This window comes from Odocoileus virginianus, chromosome 3 (assembly GCF_023699985.2).
Source record: "Odocoileus virginianus isolate 20LAN1187 ecotype Illinois chromosome 3, Ovbor_1.2, whole genome shotgun sequence".
Classification (NCBI taxonomy): Eukaryota; Metazoa; Chordata; class Mammalia; order Artiodactyla; family Cervidae; genus Odocoileus; species Odocoileus virginianus.
This window is the reverse complement of record NC_069676.1, coordinates 34610253-34636574: the sequence shown is the minus strand read 5'-3', so window position 1 is coordinate 34636574 and position 26322 is coordinate 34610253. Positions and strand designations below refer to the sequence as shown.

The 26322-nt window shown below is 35.1% G+C and overlaps 1 protein-coding gene across 2 annotated transcripts in view; it reads left to right on the top strand.

Moving 5' to 3' along the window:
• COMMD10 (COMM domain containing 10) overlaps positions 1-26322 on the top strand; it is a 188428-nt gene that overhangs the window by 2919 nt on the left and 159187 nt on the right. For both annotated transcript variants that reach the window (XM_020910307.2, XM_020910308.2), the window contains exons 3-5: positions 6367-6477; positions 7944-8099; positions 26096-26206. In XM_020910307.2, the coding sequence (XP_020765966.1) occupies positions 6367-6477; positions 7944-8099; positions 26096-26206 (378 nt within the window). The remainder of the gene's footprint in view (positions 1-6366; positions 6478-7943; positions 8100-26095; positions 26207-26322) is intronic.

The following is a 26322-nucleotide window of genomic DNA, read 5'->3' as shown; positions in this document are numbered from 1 at the left end:
TCTGGAGTGTGGTGTATTTGAAACATCACAATGAAACTTATACCTACATATACCTAAGTATATTGGCAATGGAGAAGAAAAAAGTTAAAGACTATTGATATGTCCTTTTTTTAAATTAAAATATAGTTAATCTACAATGTTATATTTCAAGTGTAAGGCAAAGTTGTTGATATATACATGTATTCTTTTTCAGATTATTTTTCATTATAGGTTATTATAAGATGTTGAGTATAGTACTTTGTGCTATGCAGTAGATCCTTGTTGTTTATCTGTTTTATATGTAGTAGTATGTGTATGTTAATCCCCAAATCCTAATTTATCTCCCTCCACATCCCCATTTGATAACTATAAATTTTTTTTCTATGTTTTGGTATAGTTTTCCTTAAAACTATTTCAGAAACATAGGACTTCCCTATAGCTCAAATAGTAAAGAATCTGCCTGCAATGCAGGAGACCAGGGTTCGATTCCTGGGTTGGGAAGATCCTCTGGAGAGGGTTATGGCAATCTACTCCAGTATTCTTGCCTGGAGAATCCCGTGGACAGAGGAGCCTGGCGGGCTACAGTCTGTGGGGTCGCAACGAGTTGGACATGATTGAGCAACCAACACACAGTGCAATCTGGTGTCCTTTGTTTACAAGTCTAGAATGGGTGCCATACATTTCAGAAAGATTGCTTTTAAAACTTTAAAAGTTATTTGATAGGTTGACTTGTGGGTGCTGTCATATTTCCCCATTATGATAGAGAGGTCTTGTTAGATTAACATAAAGGACAATCACAGGTGTAAACCCCAGCATGTAGAAATGTGTGAGGATTTCTGTTGTTGTTACAATGTGTTTAGGGTGCTGCTGGTGTTTAATGCCCCGAGACGTTAAATGTATTAATGATGTGCAGCACAGTCCTGTACAAAGAAGAATTGACCCCATCTCTGAACAAAAAAAAGAAAAAGCATAGCTTATCTCTGAAAAAGCATTTATTTTGTACTTAATATAAGCTGGAGGACTTCTTACAACTTAAGTTTATCAGGTTAAAATTATATATGTACACTAAATTATGACGTATGCAGACTACTAGTATCATATGTTTTTCCTCGGTGATGGTGTGTGTGTATACCTGTGTATGAAAAGCAGAGCTTGAATTTTGGACCAAAAGCCTCTCTTCTCTCTAAAGCCATGCTCTGAGTTGAAAATGAAAGTGAAAGTCACTCAGTCAGGTCTGACTCTGCGACTTCATGGAATTTTCCAGGTCAGAATACTGGAGTGGGTAGCTGTCCCTTCTCCAGGAGATCTTCACAACCCAGAGATCGAACCCGGGTTTCCCGCATTGCAGGCAGATTCTTTACCAGCTGAACCACCAGGGAAGCAATTGCCTTTATAATTAGTTCAATAATATTCTGCCTTCATAGAGTAGAAATTCTCTGTAAGTTTCTGAGGAATGTGACCTGATTTTAACTATATGTGGAACTGAGATTAGTTCACCCATTATGCATGTTAAGAAAATGAATTCTTCAAAAAAAAAAAAGAAAAATGTTGAAAGAATGGATTTTTTTGATTTGCTCTTTTTGTGCCTTTGAAGTTCAAAATAGAGTGCTTAAGTTGTTTTAATAACATTTATGTTTTAATAACATAAACTATTTCACAAATAGTTTGAGTGTTTGGTTTAAGACATCTAAACAGTGTGGACGAACTGAAATGCCCTCTTGATTAACTTTTGCTTCTTTCTCCACCTTGGTTCTTTGCTGTGTTAGTTATCTATTGCTGAATTTCAAATTTCCCCCAAATTTAGCAGCTTAAAACAACAATAATCATTTATTGTCTCCCACACCTCCTCTAAGTAAAGGATTTAGCAGTGGCTTGGCCGGGTGGCTCTGACTTGGGGCTCTCATGACATTGCTACCAGCTTCTGGTGGAGACAGTTGTTACCTGAAGTGTTGACTGGGCTTGGAGGACTTCCTTCTAACATGGCTAGCTGGTGGCAGCTGTGGTTCCTTGTCCCGTGGGCCTGTGCTCCTGACACGGGTCGGGGTTGGCTTCTTCTAGAATGAGTGGTCCAGGAGAGGACGGTGCTGTCCTTTTTATGACCTAACCTTGAATATCACATAACTTCATTTTCACTATATTCTTCTTCTTAAAAGTAAGTCAGTTAGTCTGACTCATATTCAAGGAAGAGGAACTTAGGCTTCCGTCTTTTGAATGGAGGTGTGTTAAAGAATCTGCAGACATGAGAAAACCATCACACCTCCCTCGAAGCTATCTTTGTTGTCGATTTGATTTTTATCTTTCCAGGTCTTTTTTCAAGTATTAGTAAATACAGATGTGCCCACGTATGTGCATGCATATACACACAGAACTGTTTGGTTTGTAAATAAATGTTTTCATAAGTGGCATTGTACTGTGTGTATTGCCCTACTGTTTACCTTTTCCACTTATCACTTTTACCAGAAATCTTTCCTTGTCAGTCCATATAGTGCTTATTCTTTTGAAGTATTGGTTTTCCTTTTTACCTGTATATGTCTATATATGTTTATGTGTGCTGTGCTTAGTTGCTCAGTTATGTCCAACTCTTTGCAACCCCACCAACTGTAGCCCACCAGGCTCCTCTGTTCATGGGATTCTCCAAACAAGAATACTTGAGTGGGTTGCCATTCCCTTCTCCAGAGAATCTTCCCAGCTCAGGGATCAAACCCAGTTCTCTTGCATTGCAAGCAGATTCTTTACCGTATAAGCTACAGGGAAGTTCTATGTTCTGTGTTTATGGGATATACTTTTTAAATATATAGAAAAATTAACATCCACTTTCCATTAAAAATTTAAGTTTCTTAGACCCTTGATCTCTGATTTTATAAACCTGGGCCTTAAATTTTCTCCCATTGAGAGGATAAAAATGAATATATCTCTTTAACTTTTTCAGTGCCCAGATATGTGTGGGTTACTTTTGGTATAGAGGAAGAAGTTAACTGGCTGCTGTTTGGAAGCAAATGCCATGACTTACATTTAACATTTATCTGCCCGGGGTTGTTGTCAGATCAAGATGTTGAATATGTGTTTGGAACTTTGTTTTGTAGCTGTATTCTGCATTTGTTGTTCTGTTCACATATTGATGCTGGGAGGGATTGGGGGCAGGAGGAGAAGGGGACAACAGAGGATGAGATGGCTGGATGGCGTTGCTGACTCGATGGACATGAGTTTGGGTGAACTCTGGGAATTGGTGATGGACAGGGAGGCCTAGTGTGCTGCCATTCATGGAGTCGCAAAGAGTCGGACACGACTGAGCGACTGAACTGAACTGAACTGAACCTTATTTTAAGGGTGCATGTCTCATGTACTAGCAGTTGGGGGGAGATAAATGTTCCCTTGCTCCCCTTCACTCCAAACCACTTTATTAATATAATGCTTCTGAAGATCTTGAGAATGTCCCTTTTTTGCCCTCTTTTTGAAAAATCTCCCTTTCTTGTACATCTGAGGACACTGAAGTTTATTTTTCCATGTGCCCAGTCACTGTCTTTATTTTGTCAAAAACACCTCATTAGGTGTATGTTAAAAGGAATCAGTTTGACACACTTGGAAGTTAGATTGTACATATCCATTGAATTTAATGCAACATGTGGTTCAGTGATTATATGTGAGTAATACTGTTATTCTGTTCCTTATATTGATAAAACTCTGGTACTGTAGGTCATTATTTTAAGGAGGTATGTCTTCTTAAAGAAGGTAGTCACAGAAACTCTGGAACTTTAAAATCAAAACATTGGTCTTGAGGTAAGTGACTGACATTTTAGCCAAATTGTGTTCATGCTCTTCTTAGTCAGAAAATAGGTAGTAGAGACTAGAGTTCCGAAAGACTGACCTCCCTAAACCAAAAATGTGGCAGTTCTGAGCTGCAGTTCTAAACTTAGACTTCTAAGCTTCACCTCATTGCTGCTTCACTACATGAATGCAGTTGTAAAATTGTATCTCATCCTAAGCCATCAAGGCAGGGACTCATGATACTTCTGAAACTTCTCCATGTAGCTACTGGGGAGAGGCAGCAACTGGGAAAGTTGTTTGGTATGTGGGGATAAAGTATTTTTATTTGAAAGCAGTTCTAATAGTGTACATTTTTCATGCTTGAAAAACCGATCTTTGGATCAAGGAGATTATTTTGGAAATGTAAGAAAGACTAGCCACGAGGTTGTACTCAGATGACTCACTTCTGTTTTTCACATATTGCTTATGAAAGTAATGTGTGTAATGTGTAAGTTTTGGAAAATATTAAAATTATCAACAAGATTTCTTGATTTATGTGTACTCTTATAGTAACCCATACTTTTGCAGAACTTATTAAAATGGAAATTATTGGAATAGTTGTTTGTAAGGTCTTTCTAACTAGAGAATAGTATACCCGAGGGCACGAACCATCTGTGTAGCACATAGAAAATACTCAGTAAATGTGTTTTGCTGTTCAGTTGCTAAGGCATATCCAGCTCTGCGACCCCATGGACTGCAGCATGCCAGGCTTCCCTGTCCTATTTGTTTGTTTTACTTGCTTGTATTTCTGTGGTAACAGTTGTGATTTCTCTCTTTGATTTCTTATGTTGTTTATTTGGGTCTTCTCTCTGTTCTTGGTGAGCCTGGCCAGAGGTTTGTAAATCTTGTTTACCCTTTCAAAGAACCAACTCTTGGTTTTATTGATTTTTTTTTCTATTTAAAAAAAAAATTTCTTATTTATTTTCTCTCTGATCTTTATTAGGTCCTTACTTCTGCTGACTTTACATTTTGTTCTTCTTTTGCTAATTCTTTTAGGTGGTGGTTTAGGTTGTTTATTTGAAAGTTTTCTTGTTTCTTAAAGGCCTGTATCACTGTGAACTTCTATCCAAGAACTGCTTTTGCTGCATCCCGTAATCCGTTGACTTTTAACAAAATAATACTAAGGCTCCAACTAGTTGCCACCTCTCTATCTGATGGGAATCTTGGTGCTAGGTAATGGAGGATGTAGATAAAGGTTCTTAAGGTTAACGGATTTTATCTCTTTAATCCTACCTCTTATAAACGCTGACAGGGGCTTAATGCTGGGTCAGGTCATATATTGGGAGAGGTTTTGGAGTGAGTTCAGGGGAGAAAAGAAAGAGCTAACAAGGGAAAGGAACTCCCACGTATTTTCTATCTTAAAATGCTATTCTCTTAAGAAGATTTTGCTTGGACTCTTAGAAAAGTTGCTGGGACCCATTATAATTGGTTAGTATTATTACAGAGAAGGTGCTCTCCCCCACAATGTTTTATTTATTTTTTAAAAGATTTTATTTTATATTGGAGTATAGTTGATTTATAGTGTTACAAGTGAGTGATGAAGGTGAAAGAGGAGAGTGAAAAAGCTGGCTTAAAACTCAGCATTCAAAAAACTGATATCATGGCATCCAGCCCCATCACTTCACAGCAAATAGATGGGGAAAAAATGAGAATAGTGACAGACTTTATTTTCGTGGGCTCCAGAATCACTGCAAATGGTGACTGCAGCCATGAAATTAAAAGACTTGCTCCTTGGAAGAAAAGCTATGATCAACCTAGATAGCATATTAAAAAGCATAGACATCAATTTGCTGACTAAAGTCCATCTAGTCAAAGCTATAGTTTTTCCAGTAGTCTAGTAGTCATGTACGGATGTGAGAGTTGGATCATAAAGAAGGCTGAGCACCAAAGAATTGATGCTTTTGAAGTGTGGTGCTGGAGAAGACTCTTGAGAGTCCTTTGGATAACAAGGAGATCAAAGCAGTCAATCCTAAAGGAAATCAGTCCTGAATATTCATTGGAAGGGCTGATGCTGAAGCTGAAACTCCAATACTTTGGCCATCTGATGTGAAGAGCTGACTCATTGGGGAAAACCCTGATACTGGGAAAGACTGAAGGCAGGAGGAGAAGGGGGTGATAGAGGATGAGATGGCTGGATGGCATCATCGATGCAATGGACGTGAGTTTGGGCAAACTCCGGGAGATGGTGAAGGACAGAGAAGCCTGGCATGCTGCAGTCCATGTGGTGGCAAACTTGACACAACTTAGCCACTGAACAACAGTAAATTCTTAACATTTTAGGGCTTTACTTTGTAGTATTGTGTTTTCTAAATGTCCATTTTTTATGTTATTATTTTCCACCTCCTATATATCATAGAACTTAAGATTTAAAAAAAAAATGAAATTTTGTTTGGCAAGATCCAAATAATGAACTGTTATGTGATTTTAAGATATTGAAATTTACAGGCACATCAGTTTGTTTTAATGATGGATTTACTTTTTTCTTTCAAGTTCTCATTTTCATATGAATAAATGAATCTTCTGTTGAGTATCTGAATTTTGAATACCTGAATGTATGTTAATAGGTTGCTTTTTGTGTTGTAGGCTGAAAATAGTTTCAGCGAAGAAGAGGAAGAAAAACTTCAAGTTGCATTTTCTCTAGAGAAACAAGATCTTCACCTAGTTCTTGAAACAATATCATTCATTTTAGAACAGGTATTTTTATTGCCGCAAAATAGCCTAACCATGATTTTTGTTTACTACATGTTTGCATTGCTGTGACATCTATAGCATTTTAGCTTATTTTTCTAAAGTGTACAGGTAAAGGCTGTGAATATGTTTTATCAAAAATTTTGATGTGGTAAAAAAGTATTTGAATGTGTGGTTTTTTCTCATGGTATTGCATTCTATAACAGTCTTAGTGTTGAATAGCATGAGTAAAGTATTAATATTTGACATTATGAATCAAGACTTCACTGACTTGAGACAGTTGAAAAAGATTTAAATTTATTGTTACTTGGTATAGTAATTTGGAAAAATGCACACATTTTATTTAAGAAATTTAATAATTGATTTTGAGAATTTATTTGACTAGGATGATAAATAAAACATTTAGAAAAGAAATAGTTGTCAAAGGACATTTTGTTATAGTCTTTCTTCCTACTGAGCTGCCCTTCTGCATCCCTTTTTTACATCTAAATTCAGTTCATTGTTTAAGTTCCCTTCAGATCACATCTCCTCCCACTGCAGCCTGGACCCGTTATACTCACAGTCCTCCCCTTATTTGGATTCCTTTTATGCTTGGCTCATCATGGTTGAGCCCATTGTTAGTCTTTTCATTATTTCATGTATATCAGTTACATCTCCTTCACTAGGTTTTGAATTTGTAGGGGGCTAGGATCACATTTTTGGTGCATTGTAGCACATTGCTAGGCTAAATCTATTAAGAATCTAGAAGCAGATTCTTAATAAATTCCTGTTGTTTGATTAAGTAGAAGAATACTTGTGAAATAAAAATTTAAACAGTACTGCAGCTTTTGGGCATTTTGGGACAAAATGCTAGGCTCTACTACATGCAGACTTACACAGTTAACAGATCATAAAGATGACTATGTTCTTGTCCTTGGTGGACCTTCTGTAGAAGAAAAGGATAACCAGACAGGACAGAACAGCATGGGGTTTATGAGAAAATTGTTTCATCAAAATGTAAAAAATAGAACAGGTATCACTGTAAAAAAAAGTTTTCAGTTTTTTTTTATGTATTTACCTAGGAAGTTGGTAGATGAAGATGGTTTTGAGAAAGTGTTTCTTGGAAGAATTGTGTTAGTTGGGGAACAAAACCACTGTGTACTTATTTTGAAATAATTAAGTGAAATAAGGAAATTAAATTTTAATTAGGATACCATTTACATAACCGGAGCAAGGAAGTTGATAAGTAGATTTAATATTACTTAAACCACAGACAAAAATGAAGTTTAGCGTGAATAATTTGGGCCCTTTAATTCTGAATTTTCCACCCTTGGTTGTGTATATTGTTATTTGTAAAATAATAAAAAATTTATGCAATAGAAATATAAAATTTTTAAAAATTTAAATCATTTGAAGTAATGTCATATTTAATTACAGCTCAAGGTCTCTGTGTGAACATTAGGGATATATGTGGCTTTTTTCCTCTTTACTAGGCAGTGTATCACAACGTGAAGCCGGCCGCTTTGCAGCAGCAGTTGGAGAACATTCATCTTAGACAAGACAAAGCAGAAGCTTTTGCCAGTGCTTGGTCTTCTATGGGTCAAGAAACAATTGAAAAATTCAGGCAGAGGATTCTTGCTCCCCACAAGGTACAGGCTGTATTGCTCAAAGGATATTTTTCAGTAATGTATGGCATAAATTATTTTACCTAGAAGTTTTTAAAGTGATAATTTTTGTAAAGAGGTAAATCAGGCAGTAGAAAGTATGTATATGATATTCCTATAAAAGTATTTCCATGCATATTTGCTTGCTTTCCATGCATAATTTTAATTGCTAATTTCAAATAGGCTTCTGTAACTTTAGGATAGGAATGAGACCTTTTTTCCTTCTGAGTCCTTGGTCAGAGTTGGTTATTCTGTTAACTGTGTATCTTATGTATAAGACTTACTGTAATTTTTAAAACTATTTATTTATTTATTCGACTGTGCCAGGTCTTAGTTGCAGCATGCAAACTGTTAGTTGCCGCATGTGGGATCTAGTTCCCAGACCAGGGATCATACCGGGGCCCCCTTATTTGAGGGCTTAGAGTCTTAGCCTCTGGACCACCAGAGAAGTCTCTGACTTACTATAATTTTTTACTGAATCACATGCTTATTTGTTTTTGTGTGTTGGTATTAGGGCCTAGCAGAATGCCTTGTATGCAGAAAGTGCTCAGCATTTGTTGAATAGCAAATAGTAAGCAAAATGAACTCTTTGGGAAAAATATAAAATAATAGCAGTATCACAAAGCTCCTTAATAACCTCTGTGTGTGTGTGTGCTAAGTCGCTTCAGTCGTGTCTGACTTTTGTGACGCTATGAACCGTAGCCTACCAACCTCCTCTGTCCATGGGATTCTTCAGGCAAGAATACTGGAGTGTGTTCGTATTCCTCCTCTAGGGGATCTTCCTGACCCTGGAATCAAACCAGCATCTCTTAAGTCTCCTGCATTGGCAGGCAGGCTCTTTACCCCAGCACCACCTGGGAAACTCCAAGTTACTCTTAATGGAGATTAAGATGATCATACAGATTTTGCCCCTTTTTCTATTAATATGTTGTTTTACATAATTGATTTTCAGATTTTCAACCATCTTTGTATTTTGGGGATAAATTTAACTTGGTTTTGGTATATAATCCTGGTTGTATATTGCTGTATTTGCTTTACTAATATTTTGATAAAGATCTATGTTCATGCAGGATATCGGTCTGTAGTTTCCCTGTGATGTCTTTTTTGGCATCTGGTTAATACTGACCTCACAAAGTGAGTTCCCCTCTCTTTTGTTTTCTGAAATTATTTGTGAAGGTTTGGTATTAGTTTGCATTTTCACCAACATTAAATGAGAGTTCCAGTAGTTCCAAATTCTTGTTGGCATTTGATATCATCAGTTTGTATTAAAGCTATTCAATTAGGTTTGTAATGGTGTCTTGTGTTTTTAATTTATATATCCCTAGTAACAAATTATGACGATGATCTTTTTATGTACTTACTTGTCTTCCATAGAGCTTCTTTGGTAAAGTGTCTGTTCAGATCTTTTATGTAACTGTATTTCCACATTAATGACAGATAAAGAATCATAGTAATATAAATATAAAGGACAATTATAAGTGTAAATCCCAGCATATCAGAATGCATGGGTTTTGGTTTTGTTCTTGGTTTTTTGGGTGTTACAATTTGTAGAGGGTGTTTGGTTTCTTTCTGTTGAGTTTGGTGAATTTTTAAGTCCTCTGTCAGATATGTAATTTGCAGTTATCGTCTCCTAGTCTATAGCTTTCCTTTTCAGTTTCTAATAGTATCTTTTGCAAAGTAAAAGCTTTAAAATCTGATGAAGTTTGATTTATCACTTTTTTCTTTTATTAATACTGCTTCTGGTTTTGGATCTAAGAGTTTATAGCATAATGCAGTGTCACAAAAATTTTCTCTTTTTATTTCTTCTAAGTGTTTTATAGTGTTTCTAAGTGTTTCTTCAAAGTGTTTTGTGTTTTACATTCAAGTCTAATACCCATTTTGAGTTAATTTTTTGTAGGATATGAGGTATAGGTCCAAGTTCTTATAGTTTTTCTGATATGAATGTTTCATTTGTTTCAGTGCAATTATTGATAACATTCTTTTGTTATTGAATTGCCTTAACTCCTTTGTCAAAAATCATTTGACATATTTGTATGTCTCTTTCTGGATTCTTTTTGATTTCATTGATATATTTGTCTGTCTTTATGCTGGTATCATGCTGCCGTAATTACTATAGCTTTGTTGTAAGTCTTAAAATCAAGTATTGTTAATCTGCTAACTTTATTCCTTTTAATAATTGTTTCGGGTATTCTAGTTTCTTTACCTTTTAGTGAAAACCTTTAAAAAAAAAATCTACAAAAAACCCTTTGGAATTTTGATTGAGATTATGTTTAATTTATAGATCACTTTGTAGAGAAATGACTTCTTAACAGTATTGAGTATATCTCCATTGTTGTTAGAGTTGAACACTCTTGACCTTTTTTTTCCCCCCTCTGGAGTTGTTGTAAATGGTACTGATTTAAAAATTTGGGTTTCCATTGTTTATTGATAGTATATAGAAACACAGTTAATTTTTGTATATTGTTATTGTATTCAAGACCTTGGTAAACTTACTATTTAGTTATAGCAGTTTTCTTAGTTGTTTTCCTTGTGATTTTCTCTACAGTCAGATTGTCCATGAAGAGAGAGTTTTATTTCTTCCTTTCCTGTTTGTCCAGCTTTTGTGTTTCTTCCCTACTGCACTGACTAGGACTTCTGGCATGATGTTGAATAGGATTGGTAACTTTGTACTTTGTTGTGCTCTGTTTGTGGTTTTAGAGAGAAGGCATTGCCTGTGTCACCATAAGTAACACACTAGCTGTGGGTTTTTACAAAATGTCCCTGTGTTGTTTTCATTCCTTTCCTTTTATTTTTTTGACTTATGCATTCAAGAGCTCTCAAGAAGGATGTGAAACTCCATATCACTGCTTCATTTTTCATCATTTAAATTTCTGCTTTCTCCTATCCTATTTTAAAGGTTTATCCAGATTTTGTTTTCCATTCTTTGTTCCTGAAATTATTTTTAAACATCTTCATTAAAAAAAAAAAACTCCACTTGCCTTTCAATATTTTCCTGTTTTATATTTATATAATTTTCTTCTGTTTTTATTTCTTGTATTTGTATAAGTACAGTATACTTGTATAGTTAAAAGTGTTTTTTTTCTCTTCTTTTTTGTTTATTTTTAGTTTTTACAAAACCTTGTGTCAAGGGCTGACTTTAAATAGATCACAGTGAGGGAGCTGCTGACCTAGGTATGAAACCCTGACCTAGAAGCAGGTCAGCTACAGATGGCTTAGCACCAAGTGGCCCATGAATGCGTGGTGTGCGATGGGCCAGGGGGTGGCCACCTTTCTGGCCATGCCGTGTGTCCCACGGCAGAGGGCCGTCCACACCAGACCCCGGTCCCGACGTGTGGTGTGGCACGGTGTGCCCCGAGGGATGCTGGGTGTGGAGACCGGCTTGCTTAGGGTGACTGAGGCTCCCAGGGTGCAGCCATATCAATTGACCTGGGGTCGGATTCTGACCTCGAAGTGATCAGAATCCTACAGATGGTGGCTTCCCCCTATTGGCTCTTCAGCCAAGTGCATAGGCCAAATGTCTGAACCTGTGGTTCCTCTCCTACAGAGCAGGGTTACCATGGCAACAGCACATCATTAGTAGAGTAAAATTTACCTATCTCATAGCAGTCTAAGCCCAACTCACATTCCATGTTAGTGAGTGAACAATCCAACACTTGGTGAATCCTGCCTCTCAGTGATAGGAAGAGCTGACAAGGATCAAAAAGTGACATTGCTGTGAATGCTTAGCCACCACAAGCCAGTTATCCCTGTGTTAGCTTTTCTGACACTTCCTGCTTAAAACCCCAAAGGTCAGAAGGATGTGAAGCTCTGCTTTCAAGGTCTTTATTCATACTGAAAATCAAGATCAAGTGAGCTTTTGCCCTTTCAGGGGAGGTTTCTGTCCTCCCTGAGCTCATCTTAGGACTCCTTTTTTCACTTCCAATAGTATGTCATTGTCTAATACCTTCTGGATGATAGTTTGTTACTCTTTTAAAGAATAATATTTCTTCCCCATGTGATGTTGCATTGCATTAACTTCTGTCTTAAGAAGTGATTTTATCAGTTGTCATACAAAATATGCAAAAAAAATAGTTGGAAGAAAAAAATAATTGTACGTTAGTCCCTGAAAGTGTAGAAAATTACCTTTTGCCAATACAGAGTATATGAGAGGATAGCTAATATCAATGCATTATTTTAATGCCTTCAGTGCTTAATTAAGATTGTATAATAATAGCAAACGTCTCTTGTGTTTATTGTGGGCCAAATATTCTACTCAGTGCTTTGTAGTAATAGCTTGTAAAACTCATTAATAGTTTTATTTCATATTTAAAATTAAACTGAAACTTATATTAAATAACTGATCCGTGGTCATGCTGCTAAATAAGTGGTAGAGTTGGGATTTGACAAAGTAGTTAACATTTCTAAACCACCGTGCTAGTCTCCCACCTAGATGTTAGCAGCAGAATTTTTCTGTCAGGCATTATGCACAGTGGTTTACGTAGTAGGTGTGTGTTTTGTATTTTTGAAAAAGAAATAAAACTTGAAAGTGTGCCTTAACTGTGTTAACCCAAGTGGTCCATGGCGAAGCTGAGATGGTAATCAGATTGGTCCCTCTCTTAATTAAGCCTTGTTCTTTTTATGTCACAGCATCTCTTGCAGCTATAATGTTATCTTTTTTTTTTTTTTTTTGCCCTGATGACTATTTAGGATATGGTGACTAAAATAGCCATGGGTGAAAATAAATCATGTCATTTAAATTATAACAAAAATATATGGCAGTAGTTAATAGTGGGCAAATGTATTTACAGAGACTGACTGTTGTTTTACAGTAATTTAGAGGTTCTCATGAACTGTCTGTGCCATGTTTGCAGTGGAACATCTGTGTAAGTAATTATCAATTCAGAGAGAGTCAGATTCAATTAAATAACAAGCTAAAAAATCAAAAAGCTTATTTTTAATTCAATTTTTAAAAATACCTCTTTTCATCTTCTGTTACTTAGATCTAATAAGTGAGAAGCAGATTGAAAATTAATCTGGTAGCTTTTTGTAGGATACATTGAAAGGATTTTTAAATTTTATCCCGTCTCTTTTTTTTTTAGTACCCTTTATCTTAACCTCTTCAGAGACTAAGATGTTACCACAGCTTATTGGAATTTGTATTCTTCCCTCTTTCACCAGTGTTGATTATGTTAGCAGTGTCCTTCTAACAGGGTTTTCTGTTGGATTTTTGTTACAATGCCTGTGTGGTAACAAATTTATTAGTTATGAATACTCTTTCAGACAGAACTTGAATACTGTGTTTAATTTTAGTCCTAAAATTCTGGTGAGAGTTCATGTATATTCCTAGTATACAAAATGTAACCTATATGTCAAATATTTTTGGCACACATCTCTTTTTTTTTCTGAGAGCTTAAGGAAAATAATTGTGTTGTTTTATGATTTAAAAAAAAATTCTTTTGTATTCGAGTTCACCCTGTTCCTCAGTAATAGATTTGATAATGAGAAATATATATAAGGCATATTTTTAGCACTGTGAGTAGCCTGCTTTTTAAAGCCTACATGTACTGATTCTTTTTCTTAAAATGCACTTGTATATTTGTTAGGGAGGTTTTTTTTTTTATTAGTTGGAGGCTAATTACTTTACATGTTAGGGAGTTTTTAAAGATATATTTGACAGTTGTATTTGTTTTGAATGTTCAAAATGTGTGTAAAGTGATTTTCTCCTCCTGTTAATAGTGTCCTTAACTTTACCAATTACATGACAAATTTATTTATAATATTTACTCATCTCATTATATAGTGAAAATTCATCATGTCTTCTCTCATGTTCTTGAGAAACCTGCATTTAAAAATGAATGGATAATGTTCTTAAGATAATAATGTTCCTAAATAGTCTTTAAAAAAATTCTCTTTAAGCCGTTGTAGTAAGATTTACTTCACTGTTAAGTATAGCAACTAATTGTTTGCTTTATTAACTGTTAAATATCTGTTTTTTAAATGTAATATAAGAAATCAGAAATTTCAATTTGACATTTTAAAAATTTGATGCATTCTTTTAGTTTTATTATTTTCTTAGTATTCTTGTTTCATTTCTTTTTGGAATTCTAAGAATGGATGAAGGGTTTTACTATAAAGAGAACAGAAAAAGCATACTTCATAGAGCTAAATCTAAATATATATCTATGAGTGCGTATCTGAGTGCTTTTTTCAAGCTCTGTGTGTTTATTGCCTGCATTGGATCTTAGTTGCAGCACACGGGCTCCGCAGCTGTGGTGCACTGGCTTAGTTGCTCTGTGGCATGTGTCTTAATTCCCAGACCAGGAATTGAACCTGCATCCAGAATCCACCTGCCAGTGCAGGAGATGCAGGAGATGTGGTTCGATCCCTGGGTCAGGAAGATCCCCTGGAGGAGGAAACGGCAACCCATTCTAGTATTCTTGCCTGAAAAACCCCATGGACAGAGGAGCCTGATGGCTACAGTCCATTGTATTGCAAAGAGTTGGGCAGACTGAGCGACTAAACATACAGGCACCTCTGAACCGGAGGGCAGATTTTTAACCCCTGGACCACCACGGAAGTCTCCTTTTTTAAGATTTAATTGCTTCTTAACATTATCATCTGCATTTATAGGAGAGGTATTTTATTGTAATTATATCCATATACAAGTCAGATTTCTGCCTCTTTGTTCCTTTAGTTGTTGGCATGTTAAGAATCAAAAGAAAGCCATAGCATTTCCATGTGCTGGAATTAACTGAATGTCAATGTTTGTGAGGTTTAAGTGCTCCTATATTCATTTGCTGTTTTTTATTGAAATATAATTTACCTGCAAAAAATACAGATATTTTAAATGTTTAGTTTGATGAATTTCAGAAATTATATATGCCCTTTTAATCATTATTCTTATCAAAACAGGAGAAAATTTTCATCACCTTAACGGGTCCAGTTTTAATTCCCTCCACGTTCATACTCACTTGCCATCACTAAAAAAAAAAATTTTTTTATGTTCTTAGTCTTATTAATAGTGTAAGTGAATTTAAGTGTGTCTGTATAGTATCTCTCAACATAATGTTTTTTTGGATTCATTTGTGTTGTTACTTGTATCAGTAATTCTTTTGTTGCTTAGTAATATTTCCTTGTATGAAAACAGTTTGTTTATCTGTGTTCCTGTTGATGGACTTTTGGGATGTTTCCAGCTCTGGCTATTATGAACAACAGTGGTGTTAACAAATGGCAACCCAGTCCAGTATTCCTGCCTGGAAAATCCCATGGACAGAGGAGCCTGGTGGGCTGCAGTCATGGGGTCACAAAGAGTCAGCCACGGCTGAGTGACTAACACTTAACATTTGTGTACAGGTCTTTTTGTGGACATATGTTTTCATTTCCCTTGAGTAAATGTCTAGGAATGGGGTGATTGACTCTTTAGCCAAATCTAAGGCTTTCTATTTGAGTTTCAGCCACCCCATGCTGCATGGATTGGAAAAAGTCATAAAAAGACAGAAAGGCAAAGAAATGTGAATCTGTCATGTTGTGTGGATCCCTTCCCTTTAACTTCTGCTTACTTTTTAGTCATTCTCCAGTGCCTTCAAGTCTGTTTTTTAAACTAGCTTGTTTAGAGGTTGTACTTTTTATTTGCAAGGGAAGTTTATGTCATATAAGCTATTTCCTGCCATTATCAGATCAGGAATTCCAGAAGTGCTTCTTTAAAACTGTAAGTCCTATTCTGTCCCTTCTCTGTTCCACATCCACCAGTCTTTCCATGTTGCTTATGATAGAAGTCAAAGTTCTTACAGTTGCCTTTAAGACCCTATGTGATCAGTAAACCCCTCTTGGTCTGCTCTTTTGTTGACCTTCACCTGGCTCACTTTGTATAATTTTATTCTTTTTACCTCAGAAGCTCTTGGGTGTTCATGAGGTAGGCTTCCTTATTTTTTTTCAGCCCTGTGCACAAATGTCACATTTATCAGTGAGCCTCCTTGTAATCATCATAGTGAAAAGTGCTTCTGTCTTTATGGTAATTTCTTACTTCATTTTTTTTCTATCATACTTATTATTCTTATATGACCCACTGTGTATTGTACTTACTTATTATTATTATTTTTTATTGTCAGTCTCTACTACTAAACTATATACTCCAGAAGGACAGGAATTTTTGTTTGTTTTGTTCACTACTGTATTTTCATTACTTTAAGTGACCCTTGGGACTTGGTTCTCAAAAATTGGTTGTTGACTGAATAAATGGACAGTATCCCTGCTTTTACAAATTGTGCTGTTTTGAAGTTCTGTATATAAGGTTTTCTTTTAAAGAGGGATATCGGTGTTTATAGGTGGAGGAAAGAGCAGTAAAGAGAGAAGGGTATGGATTATATTTTGTATTTCCTAGTGTTCTTTCGTGTTTTCATTTTGGTTGTACTTGAAACTTTTTGTGGTTCATTTATTTCATGATTCTTGAGTTTCACTGGAAACTATATTCAGTCATTTACATTTTTTCTCTTTAAAAGTGGGAATGTATATAATAAGAATTGCTTTAGCTTGGATTGAAAATTCTCCAGGGGAAAAAAAGTGATGTCATTAGCTGTTGCTGCAGCAATCAGTTTAAAGAACTTTAGATCTAAGAGGCTCTTAATCAGTCTAATTTGAAACAGAAATGTGTTCTATGCTTTATAAATAATTGACTAAAACCAGAGCCATTAACAAATTAAATAAAGATTTTACTAATGCCAAAGAACTGGGCTATTAGCAAAATTACTCTTATGTCATAGTATTCAAAGATGTGCACTTGCTAAATAGAATTGATGTACTTTTGCAGAGTGTGCCAATAGTGAGAGCATTAGTTGAATGACATTTCAGTGTCCTCAATCTTGTACTGTTGTGCTCATATATTCATGGTATGCAGAGGTGGAAAACAGGCTGAAAGATGATTCATTGATGTTTTCCCTCATAACCTTATAACTTGGATATGATGACCAATTAGGTATTTTGGCCAAGTTTGTGAGTCAAGGAATGTGATTTTAAGTTTCATACCACCCTAGCAGTGATGCTATGTTGACTTTGGTAACTTGGATATGATGACCAGTTAGGTATTTTGGCCAAGTCTGTGAATCAAGGAATATAGTTTTAAGTTTCATACCACCCTCGCAGTGATGCTGTGTTGACTTCGGTAGCATCTAAACTTGAGGATATAGGTTAGAGAGTATCCCTACGTCGTGATATTTGTAATGAAGCATTTACACCTCTTATTGATGTCAATGCTGAATGGCACAGTAGTCATCTCTGAGATCCTGACCTTGTCTTTGTATGCTTACAGATGTTACAGCGTAGAATTCTTTCTCTGGGAGGCAAGGAGTAGTGTGGGTTTTTTGAAGCTTATTGCCTCCCCTTCTTGCCAATGACTAAAGGATGGCAAGGAGGTTGAAGATGTTCTCTGAATGCACCTATATAGTCCTCTGTTAGAGCTTTTCATATATTTTATCTGTCTATTAAGAAATAATGTTGCATGTCGTTGTTCAGTTGCTCAGTCGTGTCTGACTTTTTGTGACCCCATGGACGCCAGGCTTCCCTGTCCTTCTCTATCTCCTGGAGTTTGCTCAGACTCATGCCATTGAGTCAGTGATGCCATCCAGCCATCTTGTCCTCTGTCGTCCCCTTCTCCTCCCACCTTCAATCTTTCCCAGCATCAGGGTCTTTTCCAGTGAGTCATTTCTTCCCATCAGGTGGCCAAAGTATTGGAGTTTCAGCTTCAGCATCAGTCCTTCCAGTGAATATTCAGGACTGATTTCCTTTAGGATTGACTGGTTTGATCTCCTTGCAGTAATGAATTATAATTAACATAGTATAATCTATATCCTTTTAATTGTACTGTTCAGTGAATTTTGATAGAGGTATACCTGTGATATCATTGTCACAATCAAAAGGCAGAGCTTTTTCATCATTCTCAGAAGTTACTTCGTGCTCCTTGGCAGTTCTTTACTCTTCCTCTGACCCTGGCCCCAGGAAACCACTGATTTGCTTGATGATGTTTTGTTGGATTTTTAATCCATGGAATCATATACATGTATTTCTCTCTGGCTTTTTCCACTGAGTATGATTTTGAGGTTCATTCTTGTTGTTGAATGTGTTAATAGTTTGTTCTTTTTTTTAAAAATTGTGGTTGGTATTTTTAATTGCAGTGTGGTGTTCTATCATATGAATATATCACAATTTGTTATCCATTCACCTGTTGATGGTATTTGTACTGTTTTCAGTTTGGGGTTATTTTGAATAAATTTGTTAATATTCTCAATGCATATCTTTTTATGGGCATATATTTTCACTTTGCCTGAGTAATTTCTTAGGGATGGATTGACTGAGTTGTAGGGTCAGTGTGTATTTAACTATGAGGAAACTGCTAAAGAGTTTTCCAAAGAGGTAATGCTATTTTACATTCCAGCCAGCAATTTTTTCACATCCTGGCCAACACTTGGTATTGCCCTTCTTTAAAATTTTAGCATTTTAATGGGATAAGGAGATTGAATATCTTATAATGTGTTTATTGTGTTTATTGGTTTATTTGTTTTCTTTTGTGAATTATGTATTCCAATCTTTTCCTGTTTTTGTAGAGATTTTTTTGTCTTATTGTGGTAAGGATTCTTTTTATGGTTTGAATACAAGTCCTTTGTCAGGTATATGTATTGTGAATATTTTATTAGTCTGTGGCTTGGCTTTTTCTTAATGGTGACTTTTGAAGAACAGAATTTTTAGTTTTGATGAAGTCCAGTTTATAGTTTTTTTCTTTTATAGTTCATCCTTCTATGGCTCTCTCTAAAATCTTTGCCTGTCCTAAGATCACAAAGGTTTTCTTTTCATGTTTTCTCCTAGAAGTTTGATGGTTTTAGCACTTGCATTTGGGTCTGTGATCCATTTTGAGTTCATTTTTATGTGTGGTGTTTGTTAGGTGTTAGTCGCTCAGTCATGTCCAAGTTTTGCGACCCTGTGGACTATAGCCCACCAGGCTCCTTTGTCCATGGAATTCTCTAGGCAAGAATACTGGATTGGGTTGCCATTCCCTTCTCCAGGAGATCTTCCCAACCCAGGGATCAAGTCTGGGTCTCCCACATTGCAGGCAGATTATTTTCCATCTGAGCCACCAGGGAAGCCCATCTGTTAGGTAGAGGTTGTTTTTTGTTTTGTTTCCTTGCCAATATCTAGCTGTTCCAGCATCATTTACCTTGGTGCTTTCATTATAAGTCGTTTTGTGAGTCTTTAAGTCTATCCTTTGCCTTTGTCTTTATTGCTGTAGCTTTATATTCTTCAAGTTAGGTAATATGATTCCTCCAACTCTTTGAAAAAAATTGGCTTGACTCTTTTAGGTCATTTACATTTCCATTTAAAATTTAGAATCAACTTGTCAGTTTCTATTAAAAAAAAAAAATTCCTGCTGGGAATTTGATTGGATTGCCCTAAATCTGTAGATCACATTTGAAAGAACTGACATCTTAGCAATATTGAATCATTAAATATAGATATTAGATATACCATTATATCTGTCCATTTATTGATATCTTCCTTAATTTATTCAAGCAATGTTTGTAGTCTTCCAATGACCAGAATTTTCACAAATTTTGTTAAAGTTATGCTTATGCTATAGACTGAATGTGTCTCTTCAAATTTCATATATTGAAACCTCACCCCCAACATGATAGTATTAGGAGGTGGGGCTTTGGGGAATTGATTAGTTAATACAGAAGGGACCTAATCAGTGAGATTAGTGCCCTTATAAAGAGAGAACTCCCTTTCCTCCTTCTGTCTTGTGAGGATACAACAAGTCTGCAGTCTGGAAGAGGGGCCCTCACCCATCCTTGCTGGCACCCTTATCTTAGACTTCCAGTCTCCACAACTGTAGGAAATAAATGTTTGTTATTATTAAGCCATACTGTCTGTGGTATTTTGTTTTAGTGGCCTGAACAGACTAAGACACTGTGTATTTGCCTGATTTTGGTTGCTACTATAGATAGAATTGCATTTTTGATAATTTCTAGCTGTTTGTTTCTAGTATGTTGAAAACTACTGATGTTTCATATTAGTCTTTTGTCATAACTTTCTTAAAATCAGCCATTAGTTTTAGTAGCTTTTTTGGCAGATTACCTAAGATTTTTTATGTACATGTTATGGCAAAGTTGTTTTTGCATATGTTTGTCTTCATCACCTGGCTTGGAACAGAGATTTCAGTTTGATGACTTCTATGATGGTATAAAGGTCAGTTCACGCTCTTCTGATTTCTCTCCTTTCTGGCTGCATCTTTTGGCCAGTCATACTCATTGCTGTCTTCTCATTTCCACAACCTGTAACTTTTGTGTTGTGCCAGGACTCAGCCGTCGGTCCCCTTCTCTTATTCTTTTGTTCTTGCCTGGCAATCACATTCAGGCTTCTGAGTTTAAAAGCTATTTTCTAATAAAACATTTTTTTCTCTAGCCTATTTGATAATTTCATTGGATGTAGAATAGACATCTCAAACTTAACATTTAAGAAATGAACTGCTCTTTGGATCATTCCTCTTGAAACTGTTCCTGTAGTTTTCCTGTCTTAGGTAATGGTTCAGGTTTTTTTTTAATTTGCACAGGTCAAAATGATATAATTTTGCTATTATTATTTTAAAGTGGATAGAAAACCAGGATAAAAGTATGATTCTACTGAAAAGAAACATAGGTTTCATCAACTTACAACTTAAAAAATTCACATAAAGATGGGAATCTTCTGAAAGTGACAGGCTTTTTGTCAAACTGTATGCTTGCTGAGTTAAGGCTGATATCCGATGTAAATTATAGTTAAGAAAACCACATATATAAAATGCTGGAAATTGATTTTTCTTAATGCCAAGGTATTATTTATTTTTAACCATTAGGGATTAGAATTTTCTTCATTATTTTCTGAATTTTAGATATTCCTTTGGTTAGGACAAAAGGAGGGAAGCACTTCTAGTCCTTCTGTTAAATTACTTGCTAATTTAATCCCCACTTAACAATTTCATTGTATTTGCAAATTTGTTCTAAGTTCCAAACAAATAGATTTTTTTTTTTGGAATATGACTTTGTAAATTGGGCATTGCCAGCTTAAAGATGAGGAGTAAAACTTGGCATCTCTTGGAGGGCCTCCTAGTGACAGGTTGTTTAAAAATTTCCTGATTTGATTAATGGACCTATTTGAGTGGATTATAAATACCCTTCATTTCTTCTACAGCATTTTCTTTTGAAGGAAAAAGGTAAAATTTGAGGTATAAACATCAGTGCCCCTATTGTTCACTGGTTTATATTAATAGGATGTTTCCAATAAAATGTACTTCTAAATTGATCTTGTCATCTTCTGTCCTTTGGCAGACTCTGTAGGTACATATATTGCTGAAGAAAATAAATCTCTTATTGATTGTAGTGGAAATACTAGAAACGTCTCTATTTTAGACAAATGTAAAGTTACTCTGAATCTATTATTTTAAAGATTTAATTATATACACATTCATATACACATGCCATTATTGAGGGATCATAAGTATGACCTCTTACACATTCATAAATTGATTTTCCCAGCAGGTATTACTTTCTTGGTGATACAGGTTTATAATGAGAAATGTGTCTAAAAGCTAACCTTATTAAGCAGATTACATTGAACTGAAAAATGCCCTTCTCCCCTGTATGAAAGATTTAGAAAAAGTTCTTATTTCATGCTTCATTCGATGTGTATAATTTTAGAAAACACAGAATAAACCAACTAGAATTATTTTTAAGTGAGGAATTTCCTATAACTAGTCAGTAGATTGTATAGGAAGAAATCACTGAGGTTAAGAGAAGTGGTCAAGGAAATTGGGGAATAAGTATTTAGCTAAGCTTTAAAAATAGGTTCATGTTCTTCTTGTATTAAATGTTTAGTCAACTTCCAGATTTTACATTTCATAAGAGTAAATAATAATGTATAGTTTCTGTAATAAGCCATATACATATTATATATGGAATTTCTGCTTGTAGTATTTGCTAGTTATAAAATAAATGGTGGATTATAGCAACAGAATATAGATAGTGCTTTCTCTTTTAGCAGTTAGAGTTCTGTTTTTATGTGTTTTCATGATTGATTATAGTAAACAGTAATTGTTTCATGAATACACACACACACACATAATTCCTAAAACTCATTCAGTATTTCTGAGCAGTATTTTCCCTACTGTAGATAGCCTGAGCTGTTAGAGGTTTAGTGGGTAATGAAATCAATTTGGAGGGTTTTTGAATTAGTATTTTAAGAGTGAAACTTAACAGAATTTATGTATCATTGCTCTGGGTGAAAAATTATCTTGTGACACTTTTGTATATTTATATAAATTTGCAACATAAAAAAGTCTTTCTTACTATGTGATATGATCCAAGCAGAAGCTACTATTATAGGGAGCCAGTAGTTAAAGTATGGTGATTAACATTACATTTTCATTTTCATTTTAAGAGAGTTAATATTATTGTAATTTTGACTGATTTTGCATGTGCTTGGAATTGTGATTTACAAAGCAATTAGGAGAAGTTAAGCTTGGAGTTGTTACCTGGATGTTAGAGGGAGAATGAAGTCTTTGTACCTGTTTTGAACTGACATCTTAGTGACACTGTCAGATAATAAGTAATGTAAGTGAGATGCCTAAGAACTATCATTTAAACAGCTTTGGCATAGGTTAGAAAACATTAAAAATATTAGTGGCTCATTCTCCTTGTGTTTTATGTTGTGTTGGTGACATTTAAATGTAGAATGTTGATTAAGGTATAAAGACCCTCAGATTTAAATTTGGATGTGAGATATCTATTCAAATGATTCCTGGTATTTTAATGTACAAATGTTTGATATACACAATACAGAATTTTCTTTTAAATAGAAGCAATGTAGTTTAGCTAACTTAAGTAAAAATTCAATCTAGATTTTGTTTCCTATGTAATTAAAATGTAGATGACTTTCATATTTGTTTCTTAGTTAGGAGTCTCAGAGGAATAATTAGAGTATACTATAACATCTTCACCTTGGTAAAAGACTTTTGTTTTATTCATATTTATATCACCAGTGTCTATTACAGACTCAGAAAATAATATATGTTCTAACCACTTTAAGGAATTCCTTCTTTCTTCAACTTGTCTTTGTCTTTTAGGACATTGATGTTTTTCAAGTGTACATTCCTCTTATGTCTATCTTTATATTTTCTGTTAAGTTTCTTCAGGATCAAATTTAGTTATAATTTTGCTAAACATTTTTGTGAATGGTACTTGCAGGATATCGTACCTGGAGGCACATCTTGTCTGCCACTGCTTGGTGATGTTAATTTTGATCTCTTGGTTAAGGTGTTTTGCTTTTTTTTCCACTGCATAATTATTTTTTTCTTTTGTACCTAAAAAGCAATTGTGGGCAAGAAGCTTTGTGACTATTCATTTCATATCAGACCTTCTCCACTTAAATTTAGTATCCATTGATGATTTTTACTACAGTTTATTTTTGTAACTTTTGATTTTGATATAATTTCTGATTTAGAGAAAAGTGGCAATAGTAACAAGCATAAGGAGCCTCCGTATGCTCTTCTCTTCACCAGTTGTTTACTTTTACATATTTTATCTGTAAAATGGGGATAATAAGAGTAGTGCTGGTATTGTCTCCTAGTTTCACTGGAAAGATTTTCTTAGGTTTGTTTTTCTTATTGCTGTGTAACTGTAAAATATTAAAAAAAAAATTTTGGCTCTCCTTTATTCCCTCTTCATTTGAGGTTTCTGGATAGTGCTCTTTTAATATGAAATTTTATGTATGGGTGTGTGTATGTGCATATGCGTACACATGAGAGGCTTAGCAGCTGAACAATAATTACATTTTTTTTTTTTAACTTTTTAAGTTACTGTTTCTTGTGGGAATGGGATGAATGTTTTTAAATCACAAAACAATAGAAAAGGCTCTAAAATTTAAGAAAGTCAGTCAACAATTTTTTAGTTATGATGTTTTTAAAGTTACCTTTGCTTGTATTTTTTTATTTGCTTCAATTCAATTCAGCATATAGAGTGCCTACTCTGTTTAAAAGATACTATTAAAAAATAGTATAGGAAAAATTAGGTAATCAAAATGCCTTATGTTTATAATGCTTTGGAGTTCCCAAAACAGTTTGAATATGCATTTTCTTATTTAATATTGCCAATAATTCAGGAAAAAAGCAGATAAGTCAGATAGATTTATTTCCACTTCCTGTGAGGAAATTGAGATCTTGAAAGATTGTGACTTAATTATTAGGGCCACCTAGGTAGTGAGTAGTGGCTTAAGTATGAACTGAAGCATAAGCTTTAAGTTCAGTGATCTTAATTGCCCCATTCCACCTCTATGCAGTGACTAAGTATACATTCATTTGTGCAAAGGCCTGACCGTAGTGGGACCATATTTTAATTTATTCACTTAATATTTATCTTTGTTGTTTATCTTAAGTGCTTAAAGGATAAGTATAGGATTAGTTAAGTGAGATCAAAACAGTGTCTTGTAGGTTCATCTGAATACCTAGAGGGTGTTTTTCAATTAAGACTGTGTATCAAAATGCTTGGATATATGAGAGTAGTTGTGACATGTGTTTTCCTGTTATGTTGGAGGATCTATTGCTGTAACTGTTGAAAATAATTGTTGTTCAGTCTTCTAGGTCGTATCTGAGTCTTTGTGGACTCCGTGGACTGTTGAAAATAGTAGTGAGCTGGTGTTAGAGACTGTTTTACTATAATTAGTATTAAAAATCAGTACATTATGGATCCTTGCTTCATGTGTACCATTAAATTGATTTTTTTACTTGTGGTATTATGGATTATGTCTCTGCAACATCTTCGCTCTTTTTACCCATAACCTCTTAAAGGTTCAGTGCCAGGAAGAACAGAACTGTATCTTTATTTTCTCATCACATCCTCTCTCGAATAGATAATACTTTCATTGCTCTCTTTCCAATTTGGCTTTGAGTCATTGCTGTGATTCTAGCTGTTGAACAGTCTTTCAAGCTAGCAATTAGTATTCCAGTTAAGTAAAAATTGTTTTGAGTCTGTCATTCTTACCAGTGTAGCTGAGGTAGTTTCAGTAAATCAGTTACTAGAGTCGAGTTGTCAGAAGTATATGACAGTTGCATGTCACAAAACTTCCCTAAATATTGATAACTTTGGATTTGCTGGAAATTAGATTTAAAACTTCATACTTAATGGTTTTGAGGTTGGAAAAATCAGTAATCTGTCATGTTCAGTAAAGCTGCATTTATGTTGCTTAATATTTTGAAACTTGAACTGCTTTAGTGTCTGCTGTCTTTGCCTTCCTGATTAAATCTTGCTGTTGTGTTAATTAATAAATTCAAAGGAAGTATTCTAATTAGTTTCTGTCATAACTGGGAACCATAGTAGGTTAGAATACTTTGGAAAGCATGATAACACCTGCTCACTAGTAAGTAGATATCAATTCTTTGTCTGGCGCTCTTCCAGTCTCGCTAACTGTGTCTAAATGTGTGAACCTCTTACCATCTGGGCACTTCGGTTTTCCACTAAATTAAAAAAAAAAAGTTTTACCTTGTTCTACTTATTGCAAAGAGTTTTGAAAGATAATGGGAGGTCATTTAGAGTAGTTATCACATACATATGCTATTTACTAGTTACAATTTATAACTATTTAAAAACCATTGGCTTTAAAATACACTGTTTTAAAATAGTAATTTACTGTTTAAAAACCATTGACTCCTTTAGTGTAGTTCATTGCCTCCTCTCAGAACTTTTATTTTTAGGACAGAGTGTATTTAAAGACCAGTTTTATGCTTGAATTCGACAGGCATGGCATGAGGCCAGTCTAATGAGCCCAAAGGGAGAATGTTCAGAGTGTGCAGGTTGAAGGAGCCCAGGAACTGACTTTCCACAAAGTCCAGGCTATCCATGTTCATTCCTGCTGACTTGGAGATTTGCTTAAAGTTGAGTGTTTTCTTCCTCCTGTACCATCTGATTGCAGTCTACACTTGTCTTTTGTAGCTCGAGACGGTCGGATGGCAGCTTAACCTTCAGATGGCTCACTCTGCCGAAGCAAAACTAAAATCTCCTCAAGCTGTGCTACAGCTGGCAGTGAGCAATGAAGATTCGAAGGTGAGAAAGAGTGTCCCATTGAAATGATGTATTTTGTTTCCTACGACTTGTACTTTATTGTCGGCAGGGTCTTTGCTCTCTGGATTGAAAATTTAGAAATAATTTAATTAAAATTA